Genomic DNA, 20,199 nt, shown 5'->3' on the forward strand with positions numbered 1-20,199 from the left:
CGATATAATTTTGACTCTAATGAGGTCTGCTTGCAAATTGACAACAGGTATATTAATTGCATGTTTTAAAATGGAAATACATATGTAGGTAGTATCTGGTAATATAGAGAATTAAGAATTGGGAAAAATCAGGTGAATTCTATTCCAAGATACAGAAACAGATGTGGGCCTGATTCTGGTATAAAATTATGTCAGTTCAGACCTCCTTCAAGAGTTAAACACTAAGATGGGGAGAATTATAATGCGCATTGTTGAATTTTGAATAAGAGGCTTATTTTTTTACTTAAAAATAAATTTTTATACCATAATCTATAATTGCTGGAGGACAGAAAATATAGTCAAATAACTTGAAATTCTACCATCAGTTAAAAACATCAGTTAAGGGGCCTCCCCGGTGGCGCAGCGGTTGAGCACTGGGTTGCGAAACTGCGCGCGGCCTCTGCGGCGCCGGTTCGATCCCCGGCTACTCCCGGGCCACTGGAGGAGGGTCCCACATGGTGCGCAGACCTCTCCTGCCGCCCGCTGCTCCCCTCAGCAGTGTACTTCGGTCCTTCTGCCTGCTCTGCTCCTCGCTCTGGCTCTGGTGAATTCTCTCACCCTCCCGCGCTTCTGACTGTACCCAGTGCTTGTATAAACAAAACAAACAAACAAACCAGCAAACAAATAAATAAAGCATGCCTCTAAAAAAAAAAAAAAAAAAAACTTAAAAAAAAAAACATCAGTTAAAACTTTGATTTACTTTATAATTATACACACATACATGCATATGCATATATATGCATATAACATTTATGTGACTGCACACATGAAAATCTATATACACATATATTGAAAATATATATATATATATATATATTCAGGAGTTTACAATCTTGATTGACTAGGATATTGTAAACAAAGCCCATGTTTTTTACTTAGGAACATAATAAGTTTGAATGCCAGGATAATTACTGTAGAATCACCTTATATCCCAATGACCATTTGGAATTCTGTAACTATAACTCATAACAAAACCAATATTACTTTATATATGTCCAATACCAGATATAAAAGTTACCTCTACTTTCTTACTATTATAAACACTATTAAAATAAACATTTTGTAAAACAATGTCTACTTGTCTTCTGATTTACATATGTATTTACCCAGTAGATAGAGAACATTTGAGTTTCTAGAATTAATTCATTTCATTTTGTTATAATATAACTTTTTTGACAACATTTGATCAGAAATCAAATTTGTCATGAGAGTGATTTTGACCTTGAAGCCATTTGACATTTCTTAGCTGGTTGTAAATTCAATGATACATGAAATGCTATTGCAGATATATGGGTTAGTTGACCTAGATGGAGACTATGGGACGAAAGTCTAAGTCCTGTGCCTGGACCCAGCTCTGTCAGTTGCCTTCCGGGTGCCTGTTTTTTCCAATTGCAAAATGGCCATAGGTATAATAATTGACCCCATAAGTGTACATGTGGATTGATACCTGGTACACACTCAACACTGAGGGTCTGAGAGGGCAATCTCATTTTAGTAGCTTGTCTCAACTTTGTTTATGTTTAAAATTTAAAAAGGTTATTCATTAATCTTGGTGTGCTGATTTCCTGTAACTATTCTATCAAATTATCACAAATTCAGTGGCTTAAAATGAAAATGTACTGCCTTACAGTTCTTATGGTCAGAAGTCTGAAATTGGTCCTGCTGTTCTAAATAGATGTTTAGAGAATCAGTTTCTGAGCATTTTTAAATTTCTAGTGATCACTCACACTCATGGCCTCATGGCCCCCTCCATCTTCAATACTTCATTTGAATCACTGTGACCCTTGTTTCAGATGTTGCTTCTCCACAGCCTACTGCCTCCTGTCTGTGTCTTCTAAAGGCTCTTATAATTACGTTGTCACCAATAGGAATTTCCAGGAAAATCTCTTCCTCTCACCATTCCTAACTTAACAACAAAGCATCTTTCACCTAGCAAGGATAATATTCATATGTTCTGAAGATTAGCAAAAATCTTAAGGATCTTTGTGAAGTTAAGGGATATTTTCCACTTACCACAAGTGGTTTTATATAACACGGAATAAAATCTATGATAACTTAATTAGATTTAATATTATACCAAATTAATTATAGCATTTTTAAGACACATTTTTTCTAATAAGACATAGACTACTAAGAAAAATAATACATAATAAATTTCTGTTCTTTAACACCCACAGTCTAATCTCATGAGGCATTTAACACCTGAAGCTATAGTTATCTTTCACACAGCAGTTGATACTAACTGAATGAAAATCTATTACAGCAAGGGCAGATACAGAAGAGAAAGTGGTAAGTCTCCCTTTTTTGCTTAAATTATGATGGCATGTAACTTTGTCCAAAATAGTTTATTGATTTTAAATCAGAATGATTTTCTCAAATTCACATATATGAACTCTCAGTGTTTTAATGTAAATTTGCATTGCTGCTTGACATTTGAAGTTCATGATGTGTTTCATCCCTAGAATCAAGATTGTTATGTGTTCACTCCATTTTATAGAGAATTTAATCTGTATTGACGATAAATACAAGTAAAAGTGATTTTTTTAATTCCCCTTGAACACATTTTATAGAACATGCATAGATGTATTTTAAAGCAATTTTATGAGAAGTATATCATCATATAAAGTTAAAAGCAAATGGAGTAAAACTGATTAGTGTTTCTATATTTTGTATTGTTTACTATTAATTCATTTAAAATTCTAACTATGTTTACTGTTGCCAGACATTCTTTCATACATTCCTTTACAAATGAAACAAATATCCTTGCCCTTATTGAGTTAAACATTTTTTTTTATTTTCTGTTTTTTTTTAATTTTACTTTTGCATAGAAGAACTGGGGGTTAGGTCAGAGGTACAGGGGACAAGAATATTCACAAGTGGGGAGCATAATAGGTGAGTTTACTGAAATACACTGCTAAGGGGAGCAGTGACTGAGACAGAAGAGGTCTGCTGCACTATATGTGGGTTAGCTCCCTGGCCGAGGGTCGAACTCAGGCCATAAATGTGATAGTGCTGAGACTTATCCCCTAGGACACCAGAGAGGCCCCAATAACAGAACTTAGTATATCAATTTCATAGCCTGCAACTTTACTATATTCATTTATACTTTTTTTTTTGTAAGTGCTCCAAGACATTTATTGAAAACAATGTGTTATAAATCAAGTTGTCTATATATGCATTTCTTAACCCCATTATATTTGTTGCCTTGTTAGCTGTCTGATACCATATAGGATATTTACACTTGAAGGGAGGAGAGAAAGTTTTCTGGCTGTTCTCAATGTTCTATAATTTACTTAGCCCTTTTAAACTTTGATACATAAAAAATGTTTTTTCATTCTCTGATGAAATTCTCAACATTATATTTTGCCTCTCTGAAAATAACAAGTAAAATTGTGAATCTATTTCTTGTTCTTTTTTTTTTTTGCTTATAATTTTATTTTTATTTTTTTAATTAATAAATTTTATTTTTATTTTCCCCATACAATTGCAATCCCCCCATTCTGACACCAATTCCTCCCCTCCCGCCCCCCACCCCCCACCCCCCAAAAAGTGTCTCTGGTTCATAGTTTTTGTTGATTTTGATTTTCACTTTCTTATAGTTATTCATTTTCCTGGTCCCTTATTTAAGTTTTCTAGATTCCTGCTATGAGTGAGACCATCTGGTATTTTTCTTTTTCTTTTTGGCTTATTTCACTGAGCATGATCCCTTCCAGCGCCATCCATGTTGCTGCAAATTGCATGTGTTTATCTTTTTAGAATGCTGAGTAATATTCCATGGTATATATGTACCACATGTTCTTGATTCAGTCATCTATTTTTGGGCATTTGGGCTGTTTCCAAAGCTTAGCTATTGTAAATAGTGCTGCTATAAACATAGGGGTGCAGGTGTTCTTTGGAATTGATGTTTCTGTGTTCTTTGGGTAAATACCTAGGAGTGGAATTGCTGGATCATATGGAAGCTCTATGTTTAGTAGGTCCAGAAATCTCCACACAGCTCTCCATAGTGGTTGGACCAGTTTGCACTCCCACCAACAGTGCAGAAGAGTTCCTTTTTCTCCACACCCTCGCCAACATTTGTTGTTGCTAGTTTTTTTAATATGTGCCATTCTCACTGGTGTAAGATGGTATCTCATGGTAGTTTTGATTTGCATTTCCCTGATTGCAAGTGATGTTGAACATTTTTTCATATACCTGTTGACCATTCACATTTCCTCTTCAGAGAAGTTTCTTTTTAGCTCCTCTGTCCATTTTTTGACTGGATTATTTTCTTTGTTGTTGTTGAGTCTCATCAGCTCTTTGCAGATTTTTGTGATCAGTCCTTTATCATTAGTGTTGTGTGCAAAAATGTTCTCCCAGTTGGTGGGGTTTCTCTTTGTTTTTGTTATTGTCTCTTTTGCTGTGCAGAAGCTCTTTAATTTGATGTAGTCCCAGCTGTTGATCTTTGCCTTCACTATCACTGCTTTGGGTGATGTGTCTGTAAAGATGTCTTTGATGTGCAAATCACGTAGTGTTTCGCCTATATTTCCTTCTATGTATTTTATGGTTTCAGGTCTTATGTCTAGTTCTTTAATCCATTTTGAGTTGATTTTTGTATATGGTGTGAGGTAGTGGTCAAGCTTCATTCTTTTGCATGTAGCGACCCAGTTTTCCCAGCACCATTTATTGAACAAACTTTCTTTGCTCCAATGCATAGTCTTTGCTCCTTTGTCAAATATTAGTTGACCATAAATCTGTGGGTTTATTTCTGGATTTTCTATTTGATTCCATTGGTCTGTATGTCTGTTCTTGTTCCAATACCATGCAGTTTTGATGATTATGGCTTTGTAGTAGAGTTTGAAGTCTGGGAGTGTGATGCCTCCATTCCCTTCTTTTTTTTTTTTCAGGAGAGCTTTGTCTATTCGGGGTTTTTTGTGATTCCATATGAATTTCATCAATAATTGTTCTATTTCTTTGAAGAATGACATTGAAATTTTGATTGGAATAGCATTGAATCTGTATATTGCTTTTGGTAGGATGGCCATTTTAATAATGCTTATTCTCCCAATCCATGAGCAGGGGATGTTTTTCCATTTCTTTGTGTCTTCTTCTATTTCTTTTAACAGTGTTTGATAGTTTTCTTTGTATAGGTCCTTTACCTCTTTTTTTATTTTTGTCATTTATACTTTCTAACAGTATTTTGATGGAGTCTCTAGGGCTTCTATACATTTCTACATGTAGAAACTGTTTTACTTCTTTCTTTTATTTCTTTTTCTTGCCTAGTAACTCTTTTAAGGGCTTCCAATATAATGTTAAATAATAGCGATGAGAATGGGCATCCTTGTTCTGGCCCTGATCATCGTGGAAAAAACCTTCATTTTTTTCACACTGAGAATGAGAGTAGTTATGGGCTTGGGCTTTGAGTTAAACATTTTAACAGCAAAGGTGAAAAAGAAAATATAATGAACATTTGTCAAATATTGTTAAGAAAAATAAAAAAATAAATCCAAATAAAAAAATAAAAAAATAAATCCATATGAAGCACAATAGCAGTGTTATGAGCAGAGAGTGACCTCACACAATGCAGGTTTTTCAAGATCACATTTACTTCTGCTGGGACCAGACTAAATATATACAAGAAAGAGAACTGGGAGATGCTGAAAAAGCTACAAGAATAAACTAGGTGAAATCAGACAAACATGGAATTCATGAAAAAAAATGAAGATTTCTTAAACTTTTGTGATATTAAATATATTGCATTATATTATATTGTATTCATTATATTATATTATATTTTATATTGTTCTTTGTTCCTAGTCTTGCCACAGAGCTTCTATAGCCTTGGAATTTTGTAAATAATTGTAACTATGCAGTGGTTTTGTTATTCATAGTAAACTCCTCCAAGGATAACTGAGTTTAGGAAAAGCCTTTATGCATGGGTGCCTTGGGTTGCAGGGAACTAATCATAAAATTATAAGTTTGGATTTCATAACTCCCACAGTTCTAAGGAGAGGAGGCATGTGATTTAATTAATGATTAATTAATTAATGGCATGTGATTTAATTAATGATTCCCAAATCATGAAACCTCCATAAAAATCCAAAAGGATTTGGTTCAGAGTGTTTCTGGTTTAGTTAATACTGAACCTATATGGAAGGTTGTCATCCAGAGAGGGCAAGGAAGTCCCAGACTCCTTCCTCACCCCATGCACTTCTTCCAGGCAGTTTTCCCTGAGTTGTATCCTTTTGCAGTACATTGTCAATCTAGTAAGTGTTTGTTTTTTTTGTTTGTTTTGTTTTGTTTTGTTTTTCCTGAGCACTATGAAACACTGTAGAAATTTAATTGAACCTAGGGAGGCAGTCATGGGAAATAATGATTTATAATCAGTGGTTAAGAAGTATAAGTAATGACTATACTTGCAAGTGGCATCTGAAAGAGGTGCCTGTCTTATAGAACTGAGTCCATAATTTAGGGACTATGAAGATTTCCAGGTAGATATAATGCAAATTTAATTAAAGTGTAGGATGCCCATATGGTATCTGTAGAGTTGAAGTACTGCTTTATGTATAGGAGAAACTCCTACACATTTGGTGATCAACAAAGTCAAAATTAAAGTATTGAGAGCAGAGAAAACATACAAAGACATTTTTTTTTCTAGATCTATAGTTGTTGATGTATGACATGCCTCAGTCTTTTTGTTTTTTTTCCCTATCATTTTAGCATGGAAATAGTCATCCTGACCTCTGAGGTGTCATCTACATAGTGAGATTCCCACATATTAAAGTTCCCGTCATTTTACTTTTTGGTTCTGTGGTGTCCTGCTCTCCAGTTCCTGTCATAGGCAATGACAATGAAAAATAAGACTTTATCTTCTGACTTTATCCTCCTGGGCCTTCTGGTGAACAATCAGGCCGCAGGGATTGTCTTCACAGTTATCCTTGCTATTTTTGTAGTGGCTGTAACTGCAAATGTGGTCATGATAGTCTTGATCCACGTGGATTCCCGCCTCCACACACCCATGTACTTTCTGCTCAGTCAGCTGTCTATCATGGACACTATTTTCATTTGTACCACTGTCCCAAAGCTGCTGGCTGACATGTTTTATAAAGAGAAGACCATTTCTTTTGTGGCCTGTGGAATCCAGATCTTCCTCTACTTGATCATGATGGGCTCAGAACTCTTGCTCTTGGGCCTGATGGCCTATGACCGCTACGTGGCTGTTTGTAACCCTCTTAGGTATGCAGTTCTGATGAACCGAAAGATGTGTGTTCTGCTGGCTGCTGGTGCCTGGGTTGTTGGGTTCATAGATGGTTTTCTTCTCACTCCCATCACCATGAATTTCCCCTTCTGTGGCTCCCGCAGTATCAACCATTTCTTCTGTGAGATTCCTGCTGTTCTCAGATTGGCCTGTTCTGACACATCCTTGTATGAAACGCTGATGTATATCTGCTGTGTACTCATGCTGCTTATCCCTATCTCTATCATCTCAACCTCCTACACCCTCATCTTGTTAACAGTCCACCACATGCGCTCGGCTGAAGGCCGCAAAAAGGCATTTACCACTTGTTCTTCCCACTTAACTGTAGTTAGCATTTTCTTCGGGGCTTCCTTCTATAATTATGTGCTGCCCCAGTCATTCCACACTGCAGAGAAGGACAAGATAGTATCTGCCTTCTATACCATTGTCACACCCATGCTCAATCCTCTCATTTACAGTCTCAGAAACAAGGATGTCTTGGGTGCATTTAAAAAGTTATTTGCAAGATGCTCATCTGCTCAGAAAGTAGCAACTAGTGATGCTTAGACATTCAATAGTCTGAGAATGGGTTTTCTTCTGTGTTTACTGTTTTACAAGAAACTATTTTTCAGCTATTGAAGATTACATACAATTCAAAATTAAGAGGATTTGCTTTTGTGGTTTCTTGTTCCTAGGGAGAGGAAACCAAATATGTTTTATTATTTTTATGGTAACTTTCAGACAAACTATCAAAAATAATATATTACTAAGTAGGCTAAACTATTAATTAAATTCCCTGTTTTTGTTTTAGTTTTTATTTTTTTGTTTTTAATCTCTTGGTGGCAGAATAGCAGATATTAGATTTTATAGCAACATTTACCAAGTCCCCATCACACTTTTACTAGAACAATAAAACACACAACCACCTTCTGAAGCTACCAAATTTGGGTGCCAAATGTCCTGTCATGATTTTTGTATATATGAATGAAAATAACACTAATTGAAAAGTGACAAAGGAATCACACAATTTAAATCATGTATTTTATTGAATTCATATCAATGAACTAGGAACACTATAATCCTCCTCATATCACTTGAGTAAATAGTCGCTTACCTTAACTAAAGTGGCCACAAGTTATGCATTTTCAACCACAAACACTTACTCAAAGGAAGTAGACTCTAGGATTTAACATCAGCAAGCTCTATTGTGCCTCTTTCCATGTTATTTTAACAGAACCATTTTAAGCAGGGTAATGTTTATGGGAAGAAAAGTTACATTGTTTCAATCTGTGATTCAAGAATATAACATGGACAGATTTGTAGTTTGCTCTAGTTTTGTTTTTTTGTTTTTTTTTTTTTAGTGAGATGGAAATTTCCTAGAAAATTATCTATAGAGGTATAACTTGATGAGATGTACATATCTAAAAGTATTAATTTATCAATATGTGCACAGTAGAATGGGGGAACTATGTGCTGGATGCAGAAAGATAATTTAGGAGACACCAAATTAGAGAAAAAGGTAAATTGAGTAGGGTAATTGCAAAACAGGACTTAGCACATAGAAATGATGTCTATTGGAAAAGAATGAACAAAGAAAGATAATTTAATAATCTGGGCTTAAGCAAAAGGAAAATGGGATTTTTATTACTGAGATTTTGAAAATCTCAAGAGTAGCAGGATGAATCCAGTATCCAGTTGTCAAACAAATTTGAAATTCCTATTAGATATCTGAAGCCTGTTAGATATTAGCTTAGGGTTCTAAATGAACGCTGAAATTTGGTACTGTTTATAGTAGAATGGTTATTTAGAGACATTCTAAATAGTTATTTAGAATGGTTATTTAGAGTATTAGTTGGCATTACACTTAGGTAAGAAAGAAGTTTAAGACAGAAACTGAGAAAACTGAGTTCAGCTGGGAAGCAAGTGGACAAGAGATGATTTATGGGTTAAAGTGCAACGTCTTAGACACAGGTAAAAAATCTATTCAGGACCTCTCCCTGGTGGCCCAGACAGCTGAGCACAGCGCTATGAAGCTGTCTGCAGCCTCTGCAGCATGGGTTTGATCCAGGCTGGCCAGAGAGATACCCATATGGCACGGCAGACCTCTCCTTTCTTGCCCGCTGCTCCCCTCAGCAGTGTGTTTCAGTCAGTCTGCCTGCTCCATTCCCTGCTCTGTCTCTGGTGAATCCTCTCACTCTCCCGCACATCCGGCCTGTACACAGGTTCTTGCATGCATGAATAAATAATTCTTAAAAAAAAAATTCTGGTTAAAGATGTATAATGTAATCAGTTGCTACAGGTACACATTCTGCTTGGATTACAATGAAAGTTAGAGTTTACCATTGTATTTGACAACATGGTGATCACTTAATTTCAAAGCAGTTGTAGGCTGAGAGGATTAAGGGCAAAATGGTGAGATAGTAAGTGGACAATTGAATAGAGTATAAACATAGTTTATTTTTATCTGTCTATCTACTAATTATCCATCCATCTAGCTTAAAAAATAAATGGAACAACTAGAATGCATGTGATATCTATTTGTTTTGTCATTGTGAGAAATTATATGTAGTTTAAGAAAATTATTCTATTCAAAGATTAAATTGATAATGTATTAAAAGTGTCAGCAACTTCTTCAAAAGGATGACCTTTGAAAGTGTCAAAGAACAGTTTAAAGGTGGAGAAGGTGATCTTTTTTATGAGCATGGCCATTCCACTGATGTTGTAAGAGGTAAGGCAGCTATGTGATACAAATAAATTCTCTTCTGATAACTTCTATTTCTCCATGCAATTAGAATGAAAGGGGGTTGTTTGAAAAATTGGAGATGTGAATAGAAGCATATTGGAGAGCAGACAAGAAATTTAACAAGATGTATATATTAGCATTATAGAGTACTCTTAGCAACCCTATGGGGATAATTTATGATTTTAACAGAGCATACTTGTCAAATCATCCAATTAATTCACTGTTATTATGTCTGGCAAATAGTAAGTACTCAAAGTGTTATGGATAAATAATTAACATAACAATGATAAGAATAATTGCAACAGCAGCTGCTATCAATATTTCTGCAGATTTATGTGACTAAAAATATGGTATTAATGTATACTTTTCCAATACCTAGAATTTACAGCAAATAACAACTATTAATAGTTTTTGTTTCAATGAAGTGGTCCTTTTTGCAATTAAAGGCTGTCTAACAATCTTCTTAAGGCAAGATTATCATATAACATGGCGTGATTTTTAGTATAAGGTATACTACAACCCTTTTAAAATAACAAAAACAAAAATCAAAACAAAACAAAAAAAACAGCCCAAGATTATCAAAAATAATTTCCCTTACAGGGCCTCCCCAGTAGCGCAGTGGTTGAACGCTGGGTTGCGAAGCTGCCCACAGCCTCTGCAGCACCGGTTCGATCCCTGGCCACTGGGCGAGGGTCCCATATGGCACGCAGACCTCTCCTGCCATGCCCGCTGCTCCCCTAAGCAGTGTATTTTGTCAGTCTGCCTGTTCTGTTCCCCACTCTGGCTCTGGTGAATTCTCTCACGCTCCCACGCTTCTAACTGTACCCAGTGCTTGTATAAATAAACAAATAAACAAATAAATAAATAAATAAATAAATCTTTAAAAAAATAATAATAATTTCCCTTAAAATATCAAATCTTTAACCTGTTGCTTGTGATGAAATTTCTGGCTAAAAGTTGGATTCATACTAGTTTGAAATAACTCTATACCAATCCCTAGATTGAGTTCAGTGAATATCCTTTATATTCTGATAGATTTTAATAAAATATTGAAATTTCTATCTTGGTGTCTGCCCAATAAGTGATTAATTTACTGCCTAACTTAATTGTGGTTTATGTTCTTTGCCTTATTTACACATAAATATTTTTGACAACTTTAATCTTCATCTACTAATATCAGATGAAAATCAGACTGACCATAAGAATGTAGTATTATAGTCAAACGCAGCATTTTTCTGCATTAAAAGAAAGATTCTTGGACCTCCCTGGTGGTGCAAGGGGTTAAGCACAGGACTATGAAGCTATCCACAGTCTCTGCAGCACAAGTTGGATCCCTGGCTGGCCAGAGAGCTATCCACATGGCTCTGTAGACCTTTCCTGTCCACTGCTCTCCTCAGCAGTGTATTTCGTCAGTCCGCCTGTTCTGTTCCCACTCTGTCTCTGGTGAATCCTCTCACTTCCTGCACCTCTGGCCTATATAACAGTTCCTGTATGCATAAATAAATAAATCTTTTAAAAAAATTCTGAACTGTGTGTCTTTGAGCATGGTAGTTAGTTCTCTGCCTCACAGTTTCTGTTTTGTTAAAACAATCAAAAATCAATAAAAGAGAAAGACTTCTTAAAATAGATTTTCTGAGCCTGTGATTAGCCCTCCCTGGTGGCCTAGAGGTTAAGCCTAAGTGCTATCAAAGCTACAGCCTGAGTTTGATCCCCAACCAGGGAGCTAACCTACATATGGCTCAGCAGACCTCTCCTGTTTTGCTTGTTGCTCGCCTTAGCAGCTTATTTCAGTAAATTCACCTGTTCTATGCTCTTAACTTTGGTCTTCACCCCAGTTCTTTTCTTCTACACACAAAATTAATAAAGTAGGGCCTCCGGGCCTCCCTGGTGGCGCAGCAGTTGAGCCCTGGGTTGCGAAGCTGCCTGCAGCCTCTGCAGCGCTGGTTCCATCCCCGGCCACCAAGGGAGGGTCCCACAAGATGCTCAGACCTCTCCTGCCACCCGCTGCTCCCCTCAGCAGTGTACTTCATCCATCTACCTATTCTGCTTCCTGCTCTGGCTCTGGTGAATTCTCTCACCCGCCTGCACTTCTGACTGTACCCAGTGCTTGTATAAATAAATAAATAAATCTTTAAAAGTAAATAAATAAAGTTGGGCCTCCTTGTTAGCGCAAGGGGTTAAAATGCAACTTATGAAGCTATCTGTAGCCACTGCAGCATGAGTTTTATCCCTGGACAGGAAGGTACCCTGGCTCAGCGGACCTCTCCTGACTCATCAGCTGCTCCTCTCAGCAGTGAATTTCAGTCAATCTGCCTGTTTTGTTCCCCATTCTGTCTTTGGTGAATCCTCTCACCCCCCCTCCCACCTCTGGCCTATACCCTGGTTCTTGTATGCATAAATAAATAAATCTTTAAAAAATAATAATAAAGTGAATAAAAAGGAAAAGAGATAGTTCTGTCTTTAGTATCTGATCACATAACATTCTTCTACGCATTGCAAGGCACAGATTTCACCAAGTATCAATTAAGTAGAGTATACATCTGGTACTGTATGCATAACCATTTGTGATTGCATAGAGTCTTTTATATTCCTCTCCTTTATATTATGGCTTGCTAATATAACTCCACAAACAGGATAAGATCTGAGTATTTTTTTTTTATTTAAATGGTGAAAATTTGCAACTCTATCTAGAACTTCAGTAGGAGAAAAGGCCAACATTTAATAGTATATGTAAGGAGAAATTACATGACTATAAATTCTATACAACAATGTACTAGACCAGTATATTTATCTTATGTTCAGAGATAAGGCACAACAAGAAGAAATAGATGAAGACTTCACATAATGGACAAGAAGGGGGTCAACCCCATGAGCAATTCTGACAAAAGGGGCAACTATGGGGTTGGCCTGCAAAATATTCACTGGTGCTGGCAAGTTTCTGTGTTAGAGTAACTTCTAAAGTCTTCATAAAGAATGAGGATATTACTTCTAGGGGAAAAAAATTACATTACTTGGAGATTTTCTGCAGTATAGCCTTGTATATAACCCAGGAAAATGCAGTGTTCTGCCTATTTTTAACACACAGGACAACATTTTCACCTATTGCTTATACTTGGCTAAGACACAGTCTGCAGTCTTTGAGTCTCCATAGGGATCTTCCAGGGCCCCAGTAACTTACCAGAAGAGGCAGAGTGATATTTTCCTACATATGGATGCCATACCTTCTCCAGACATTTCCAGTGTTAGTCCTCCTGGTACTTATATCACAGAAAGGATGATAGTTCAAGTTCATGTGGACACTGACACAGCAACAATTAGATTTAAAAGTTAACATGGTCAGGGCTGAGTACACTGGCTTTGTGGAAATTTAGTGTGAACCTGATTTGTTGAAAAACAGAGTTTTAATAAGGATAAAATATACATTGAAAATTGTTTCATGTTGAAACCTAGAAAGAGGCAAAACAAAGACCTATTGCATTCCAGATAACTTTTTTTTTCCGCCAAGCAATTCTATAATACTTTAATATACTGAAATAATTTAGAAAATAATCTCCAATGACCACAGTGGAATTAACAATCACAAAGTTCCCATCTAATTAGAAATTAGGAAACACATCTTCATATAGCCAATAGAACAAAGAAGCAAATATAACATGAATGATAAAATATTTTTCACAAAAATGAAAAACTACATAAAAATCTGGTAAAAGTATCTATTTTCAGAAAAATTTTAGAAAAGACCATCAAATTAAAATCTAAAAAAGAAGAAATAAAACTGACAAAATATAAACCACACGCTAGAGGTTCAACAAAACCACAATTATTAAATCTTAGAAATATGAATAAATAATAAGAGAAAATACAAATTACCAATATCAGATATTAAAAAAAGTCATTGGAGATACAGAACTAACTTTTTAATATAATGGGAAAATTTTACTTAGTGGAAAGGAACATGCCCTCTTTTTATTTTATTTTTTTTCATTTCTCTGGAAATATTGGATTTATCCTTGCAAATGTCTCAAGAAACTTTTTGCCCTATATGATTTTATGATATAGCTATAATCTAGAGTATTTTTCAAAGTCATTTCCAGTGAATTTCTCTGTATAAAAAATATTACAGTAAATAATTTCTGAAAGTGGCAACAAAGTTTAAAATACACCATCATTAAAGATTTATTGTAATGCAATTAACAAGGAAATTTGTTCAATTGTGTGCCATGTAACATTTTAGAATAACCAGAACTGACCAATAATATTATTTCCTCCATGGGACAGGAAAAAAGACAACTCAAAGCCCAAGTAAAGAGAGAGAAAAAGAGGGAGAGACCTAGAGAGGCTTACACTTCAGGGAGTGCAACCTCATTCCAAGGGCAGTCTTACATTCATTGAGAATCAAGTTCAGGGAAGGTGGGCAAGTGAGTGGAGGAATGTACATGGTGGGGATGTGTATTGGGAGGGAGCATAATAAGGTCTGTATGTGGTGGGATGTGTATTGGGGATGCATGACAAAAACTAGGAGGGAGTAAATAGGGGCTGTTACCTTAAGGGCTCCATGGTTCCTGCTGATCAAAATATCCTATCTCTAGTTCCTGTTTATACTTAACTTTCTGTCAAGGTGGTCTAGTTGATTATGCTAATCTGGCCATAATGTCTGCCTGCTGTTTTCAGCAGATAATGGTTTTCCAGTATGTTACTCATACCAAGAATTTTATTCTGGTGAGAGGCCCCCTGCCTGACTCTACCTTTTAGCAGGAATTCTGGGCACCAAGACAATATCCTCAAGAATATCCCCAAGAATAAGTGGCACTGGAAAATACACAGTTGTATCAGAAAACATCAGTCTTTTTCTTTTATTTTTTTAAATGTTTTTAAAGATTTATTTATTTATTTATGCAAGCACTGGGTACAGTCAGAAGTGTGGGAGGGTGAGAGAATTCACCAGAGCCAGAGAGGGGAGCAGAGCAGGCAAAAGGACCAAAGTACACTGCTGAGGGGAGCAGCGGGCGGCAGGAGAGGTCTGCACACCATGTGGGACCCTCCTCTGGTGGCCGGGGAGCAGCAGGGGATCAAACTGGCGCTGCAGAGGCTGTGGTCAGCTTCGCAACCCAGCGTTCAACCGCTGCGCCACCAGGGAGGCCCTAAATTAATAAATCTTTAAAAAAAAAAAAAGACTGCACCTCCCCGGTGGCTTGTATGAATAAATAAATAAATAGTTAGATAAATAAGTGAATAAATAAATCTTTAAAAAAATTATTTATTTATGCATACTAGAACTGGGGTACAGGCCAGAGGTACAGGGGGTGAGAGGATTCACCAGAGACAGAGCGGGGAACAAATCACACCGAATGACTGAAATGCACCCGAGGGGAGCAATAGGTGAGTAAGGAGAGGTCTGCTGCACCATGTGGGTAGCTCCCTGGCCGGGGATCAATCTTGTGCTGCAATGGCTGTGGATAGCTTCATCGGTTGCATCTTAACCCCTTGCACCACCAGGGAGACCCAGAAAACATCAGTCTTTTAAGGTGCTTTATATAAGCTTCATAGTCTCATATATGTTAAACAGTTTAAACATTATTCCTTATGTGACAGTGTTTCCCATAAAGTTTTAATTTACCTAAATACATCTAATTTAATTACCATTTTTATTTCCACAAGGAAAGAGAATTAGGAACTCTTTAATATGTCCTATATTTATTTTACTTTGAATAAAGTAAAGATTACTTTAGAATTTTTAACATGGAGAAATTCTGTCACAGGTATTAAAAGATGCAAAATTCTTTCATAAAAGTACACTATTGATTGTAAAACTTATATTTTGAAAAAATTCTTTAAAAATCCATTTGATTGGCAGAAGAACTAAAAAGAAACTTCTCCAAAGAGGAAATGCAAATGGCCAACAGACAGATGAAAAAGTGTTCAAAATCACTTGTAATCAGGGAAATGAAAACTATAATGAGATACCATCTTACACCAGTGAGAATAGCACATATTAAAAATACTAGCAACAACAAATGTTGGCAAGGTTGTGAAGAAAAAGGAACTCTCCTGCATTGTTGGTGGGAGTGCAAACTGGTCCAACCACTATGGAGAGCTGGTTGGAGATTTCTTGACCTACTAAAGATAGAGATTCCATAAGATCCAGCAATTCCAGTCCTAGGTATTTACCCAAATGACACAGAAACATTAATTCCAAAGGGCACTTGCATCCCTATGTTTATAGCAGCACTATTTACAACAGCTAAGATTTAGAAACAACCCAAATGCCCAAAAATAGATGACTGGATCAAGAAGATATGGTACATATACACAATGGAATATTAGTCAGCAATCAAAAAAGATAAACACATGCAGTTTGCGGCAACATGGATGGAGCTAGAAGGGATTATGCTCAGCAAAACAAGTCAGAAAGAAAAAGAAAAATACCGGATGGTCTCACTCATAGCAGGAATTTAGAAAACCTAAATAAGGGACCAGGAAAAAAGACTAATTAATACAAAGTAAAAATCAAAATCAACAAACAACTATAAACCAGAGACACACCACAGAGTGGGGAAAAGGGAGAGGAAGGACTAGGGTCAAAATAAGGGACGGTTCAATTGTATGGGGAATATAACCAAAAAGATAATGCATACATTGTGCAAAAATGAAAAATGATGTAAGAACTATATAAAGTAAAATATTAATTAAAATTAAAAATAAAAATTAATTTGAAATTAAGCTTATTGGGATGCAGACACACACATGAATTAAAAGCACAAATACATACACATACATATGCACATACACAGACAATAATGACTGAATGCTCATTTTTGCCCAATAATATTCCTCAAAAAATAAAGAGGTAATAAAATGAGTCATCCTATTGAAATAAATAAATTTGAGAATATATCAGTCATGAGATTTGGCAATTATCTTTATAAAATTTTGTGAATAAAATTCTGTGATTGCTTGCTATTCAAAGTATAAACATATCTATATTAGCATATATTACATAAAATAGAAAGACATTTCATATGTTTGTAAAATGTTACATAAAATCCATCTATTTAATAGCAATGATTGATATATAGATTAAATTAGATGATATGAAACCACTTTTAGAGGTTATGTATGTTATGGTCATCTCTACTCATATTTATGTTAGCTGATAAATATATACCCTTTTAAATATATATTTCTATTCTATCCCAGGACTAAATAAAACACATCTTAATTGAAATCCATAAAATGAAGAGAAATGCAGTGCTAAATGGCAGTGAAATAAATTCTAAGTGGGTTCTATGACAATAAAACATGCCAAATTTGGACAAAATTTAAACATCATTCACACTTTAAAGGCTAGTACCTCAGAATCATAAAGTTAGTAACAATGATAACCACAAAGGAAACATCTGCATATATTGCAACACAATATCACAAAGTAATAATGGGGAAATTTGAATGACAAATGGAGAAGGAAAACAGCAGTCAGAAAGACTAGAAGAAACAAAATCACACAATATTTTAAGTTCATATTCTAATTAAACCATTGATGTACCATCGTGACTTGTAGAAATAACAACGGAAGCCATGATATGAACATAGGGAAATATTTTATTGGGTGTTGTGTTTGTCTTCCTCATTTTATTGACAAATTAAAACAAAGAATTGAGTCATTAAAAAAAAAAAATACTGGTGAGCCTCCCGGTTGGCACAGTGGGTAGAGCACAGCAATGTGGAGCTGTCCGCAGCCTCTGTATTGTCGGTTTGATTCCCGGCCCGCCAGGAAGAATCCCACACTGCAGGGCAGACCTGTCTCGCCTGCTGCTTCCTTTAGCAGTGCTTTCAGTCCATCTGCTTGTTCTGCTCCCCGCGAATCTGGCCTATACCCCAGCTCTTGTATAAATAATAAATAAATAAATCTTTAAAAAAAAAATCCTTGCCAAAAGAAACCAACAATGCATCAAAAAGATAACACATCACAACCATTTGGGATTTATTCCAGGGGCATAAAGATGGTTCAACATCCTCAAAATTCTCTGGATAGAAGGAACATAACTTCACATGATAAAAGCATACATGACAACCCACAGACAATATTATTCTCAATGGTTAAAAACTGAATGTCTTTCCATTAAGATCACAAACACAAGGATGACCACTGTTACCACTGCTTTTCAATATAATACTGGAAGTCCTGACTCGATCAATAAAACAAGAGAGAAACATATTATGAATTCAAATAGGGAAAGAAGATGTACAACTATCACTGTTGGCAGGCAATAAAATAATATACAAAATCAAAACACAAAAATCAGTAGCCTTCCTATATACAAACAATAAATCTGAAGGAGAAATCAAGAAAATGACCCCTTTCATAACTGAAACAAAAATATCAAATACTTGGGAATAAACCTATCAAAAGAGGTGAAGGACCTATACAAAGAAAATTATAAAACATAGTTAAAAGAAATAGAAGATAGGGGCCTCCCCGGTGGCGCAGCAGTTGAGCGCTGGGTTGCGAAACTGCGCGCGGCCTCTGCGGCGCCGGTTCGATCCCCGGCTGCTCCCCGGCCACCAGAGGAGGGTCCCACATGGCGTGCAGACCTCTCCTGCCGCCCGCTGCTCCCCTCAGCAGTGTACTTCGGTCCTTCTGCCTGCTCTGCTCCCCGCTCTGGCTCTGGTGAATTCTCTCACCCTCCCGCGCTTCTGACTGTACCCAGTGCATGTATAAACAAAACAAACAAACAAACCAGCAAACAAATTAATAAAGCATGCCTCTATAAAAAAAAAAAAATTTAAAAAAAAATTAAAAAAGAAATAGAAGATAAAAAGAAATGGAAAGACATCCCCTGCTCATCGATTGGAAGAATTAACATTATCAAAATGGCCATCCTACCTAAAGCAAGTTACAGATTCAATGCTATTCCAGTAAGAACTTCTGTGACATTCTTCAAAGAAATAGAACAAATATTGATGAAATTCATATGGAACCACAAAAATCACGAATATCCAAAGCTCTTCTGACCAAAAAGGAGAATGGAGGTATCACACATCCCAGACTTAAAACTATACTACAGTCATAATAATGAAAACTAGATGTACTGGAACAAAAAACAGACACCCAGACCAATGGAATTGAATAGAAAACCCAGAAATAAACCCATATAGTTATAGACAAATAATCTTTGACAAAGTGCAAGGAATATGCAATGGTACAAGGACAGTTTGTTCAGCAAATGGTGCTGGGAAAACTAGATGACTACATGCAAAAAAAAAAAAAAATGAAGCTAGACTACTACTTCACACAGTGCACAAAAACCAACTCAAACTGGATAAAAGACTTGGACATAAAACCTGAAAAATATATAGAAGAAAATACAAGCAAAACACTACATGGATTACATCTCAGTAACAAATTTAAAGACACTTCCCCCAAAGGAAAAAAGTGAAGGAAAAGATGAATTGGGACTACATCAAATTAAAAATCTTCTGAACAGCAAAAGAGGCATTAACCAAAACAAAGAGACAACCCAGTGATTGGGAAAAATGTTTTGCATACAATGCTACTGATAAGGGACTGATCACAAAGATCTACATAGAGCTAATGAGATTCAACAAAAAATAAGTAAACAATCCAGTCGAAAAAAATGGGCAGAGGACCTTCACTGGTGTGGCAGGCTGTTGAGTGCAAACCGCTATGAAGTTGTCTGCAGCCTCTGTAGCACAGGTTTGATCCAGGCAAGGGAGATACCCAATGGAGCAACAGAACTCTCTTGCCTTGCCCACTGCTCCCCTCAGCAGTGTATTTCAGTCAGTCTGCCTGTTCTGTTTCCTACTCTGTCTCTGGTGAATCCTCTCACCCTCCCACACATCTGATCTATACCCCGATTCTTGTATGCATGAAAAAATAAATCTTAAAAAAAAAATTCTATCTTTAAAAAAATGGGCAGAATTGCAAAAAAGACACATCTCCAAGAGGAAATGCAAATGGCCAACAGGTATAAGGAAAAATGTTCAACATCACTTATAATCAAGGAAATGCAAATCAAAACCACAATGCGATACCACATTAAACCAGCAAGGATGGCACATATTAAAGAAACAGGTAACAACAAATGTTGGCAAGGATGTGGAGAAAAAGGAACCCTTCTACACTGCTGGTGGGAATGCAAACTGGTCCAACCACTATGGAAAGCTGTGTGGCAGTTCCTCAAAC

At 36.2% G+C, this 20,199-nt stretch overlaps 2 protein-coding genes across 2 annotated transcripts in view; both read left to right on the forward strand.

Moving 5' to 3' along the window:
- The window catches only part of LOC311183408 (olfactory receptor 14C36-like), a gene marked incomplete at its 5' end in the record, with an annotated part of 260,205 nt that overhangs the window by 126,185 nt on the left and 113,821 nt on the right, over nt 1-20,199 (forward strand).
- LOC311183396 (olfactory receptor 2T11-like) lies at nt 6,808-7,819 on the forward strand (the record flags this gene model as incomplete). Its single annotated transcript, XM_084252748.1, has 1 exon — nt 6,808-7,819. Exon 1 carries the CDS (start codon nt 6,860-6,862, stop codon nt 7,817-7,819), a length of 960 nt encoding a protein of 319 aa, XP_084108874.1. The 5' UTR covers nt 6,808-6,859.

Source organism: Talpa europaea (assembly GCF_964194135.1).
Source record: "Talpa europaea genome assembly, chromosome: 13".
Classification (NCBI taxonomy): Eukaryota; Metazoa; Chordata; class Mammalia; order Eulipotyphla; family Talpidae; genus Talpa; species Talpa europaea.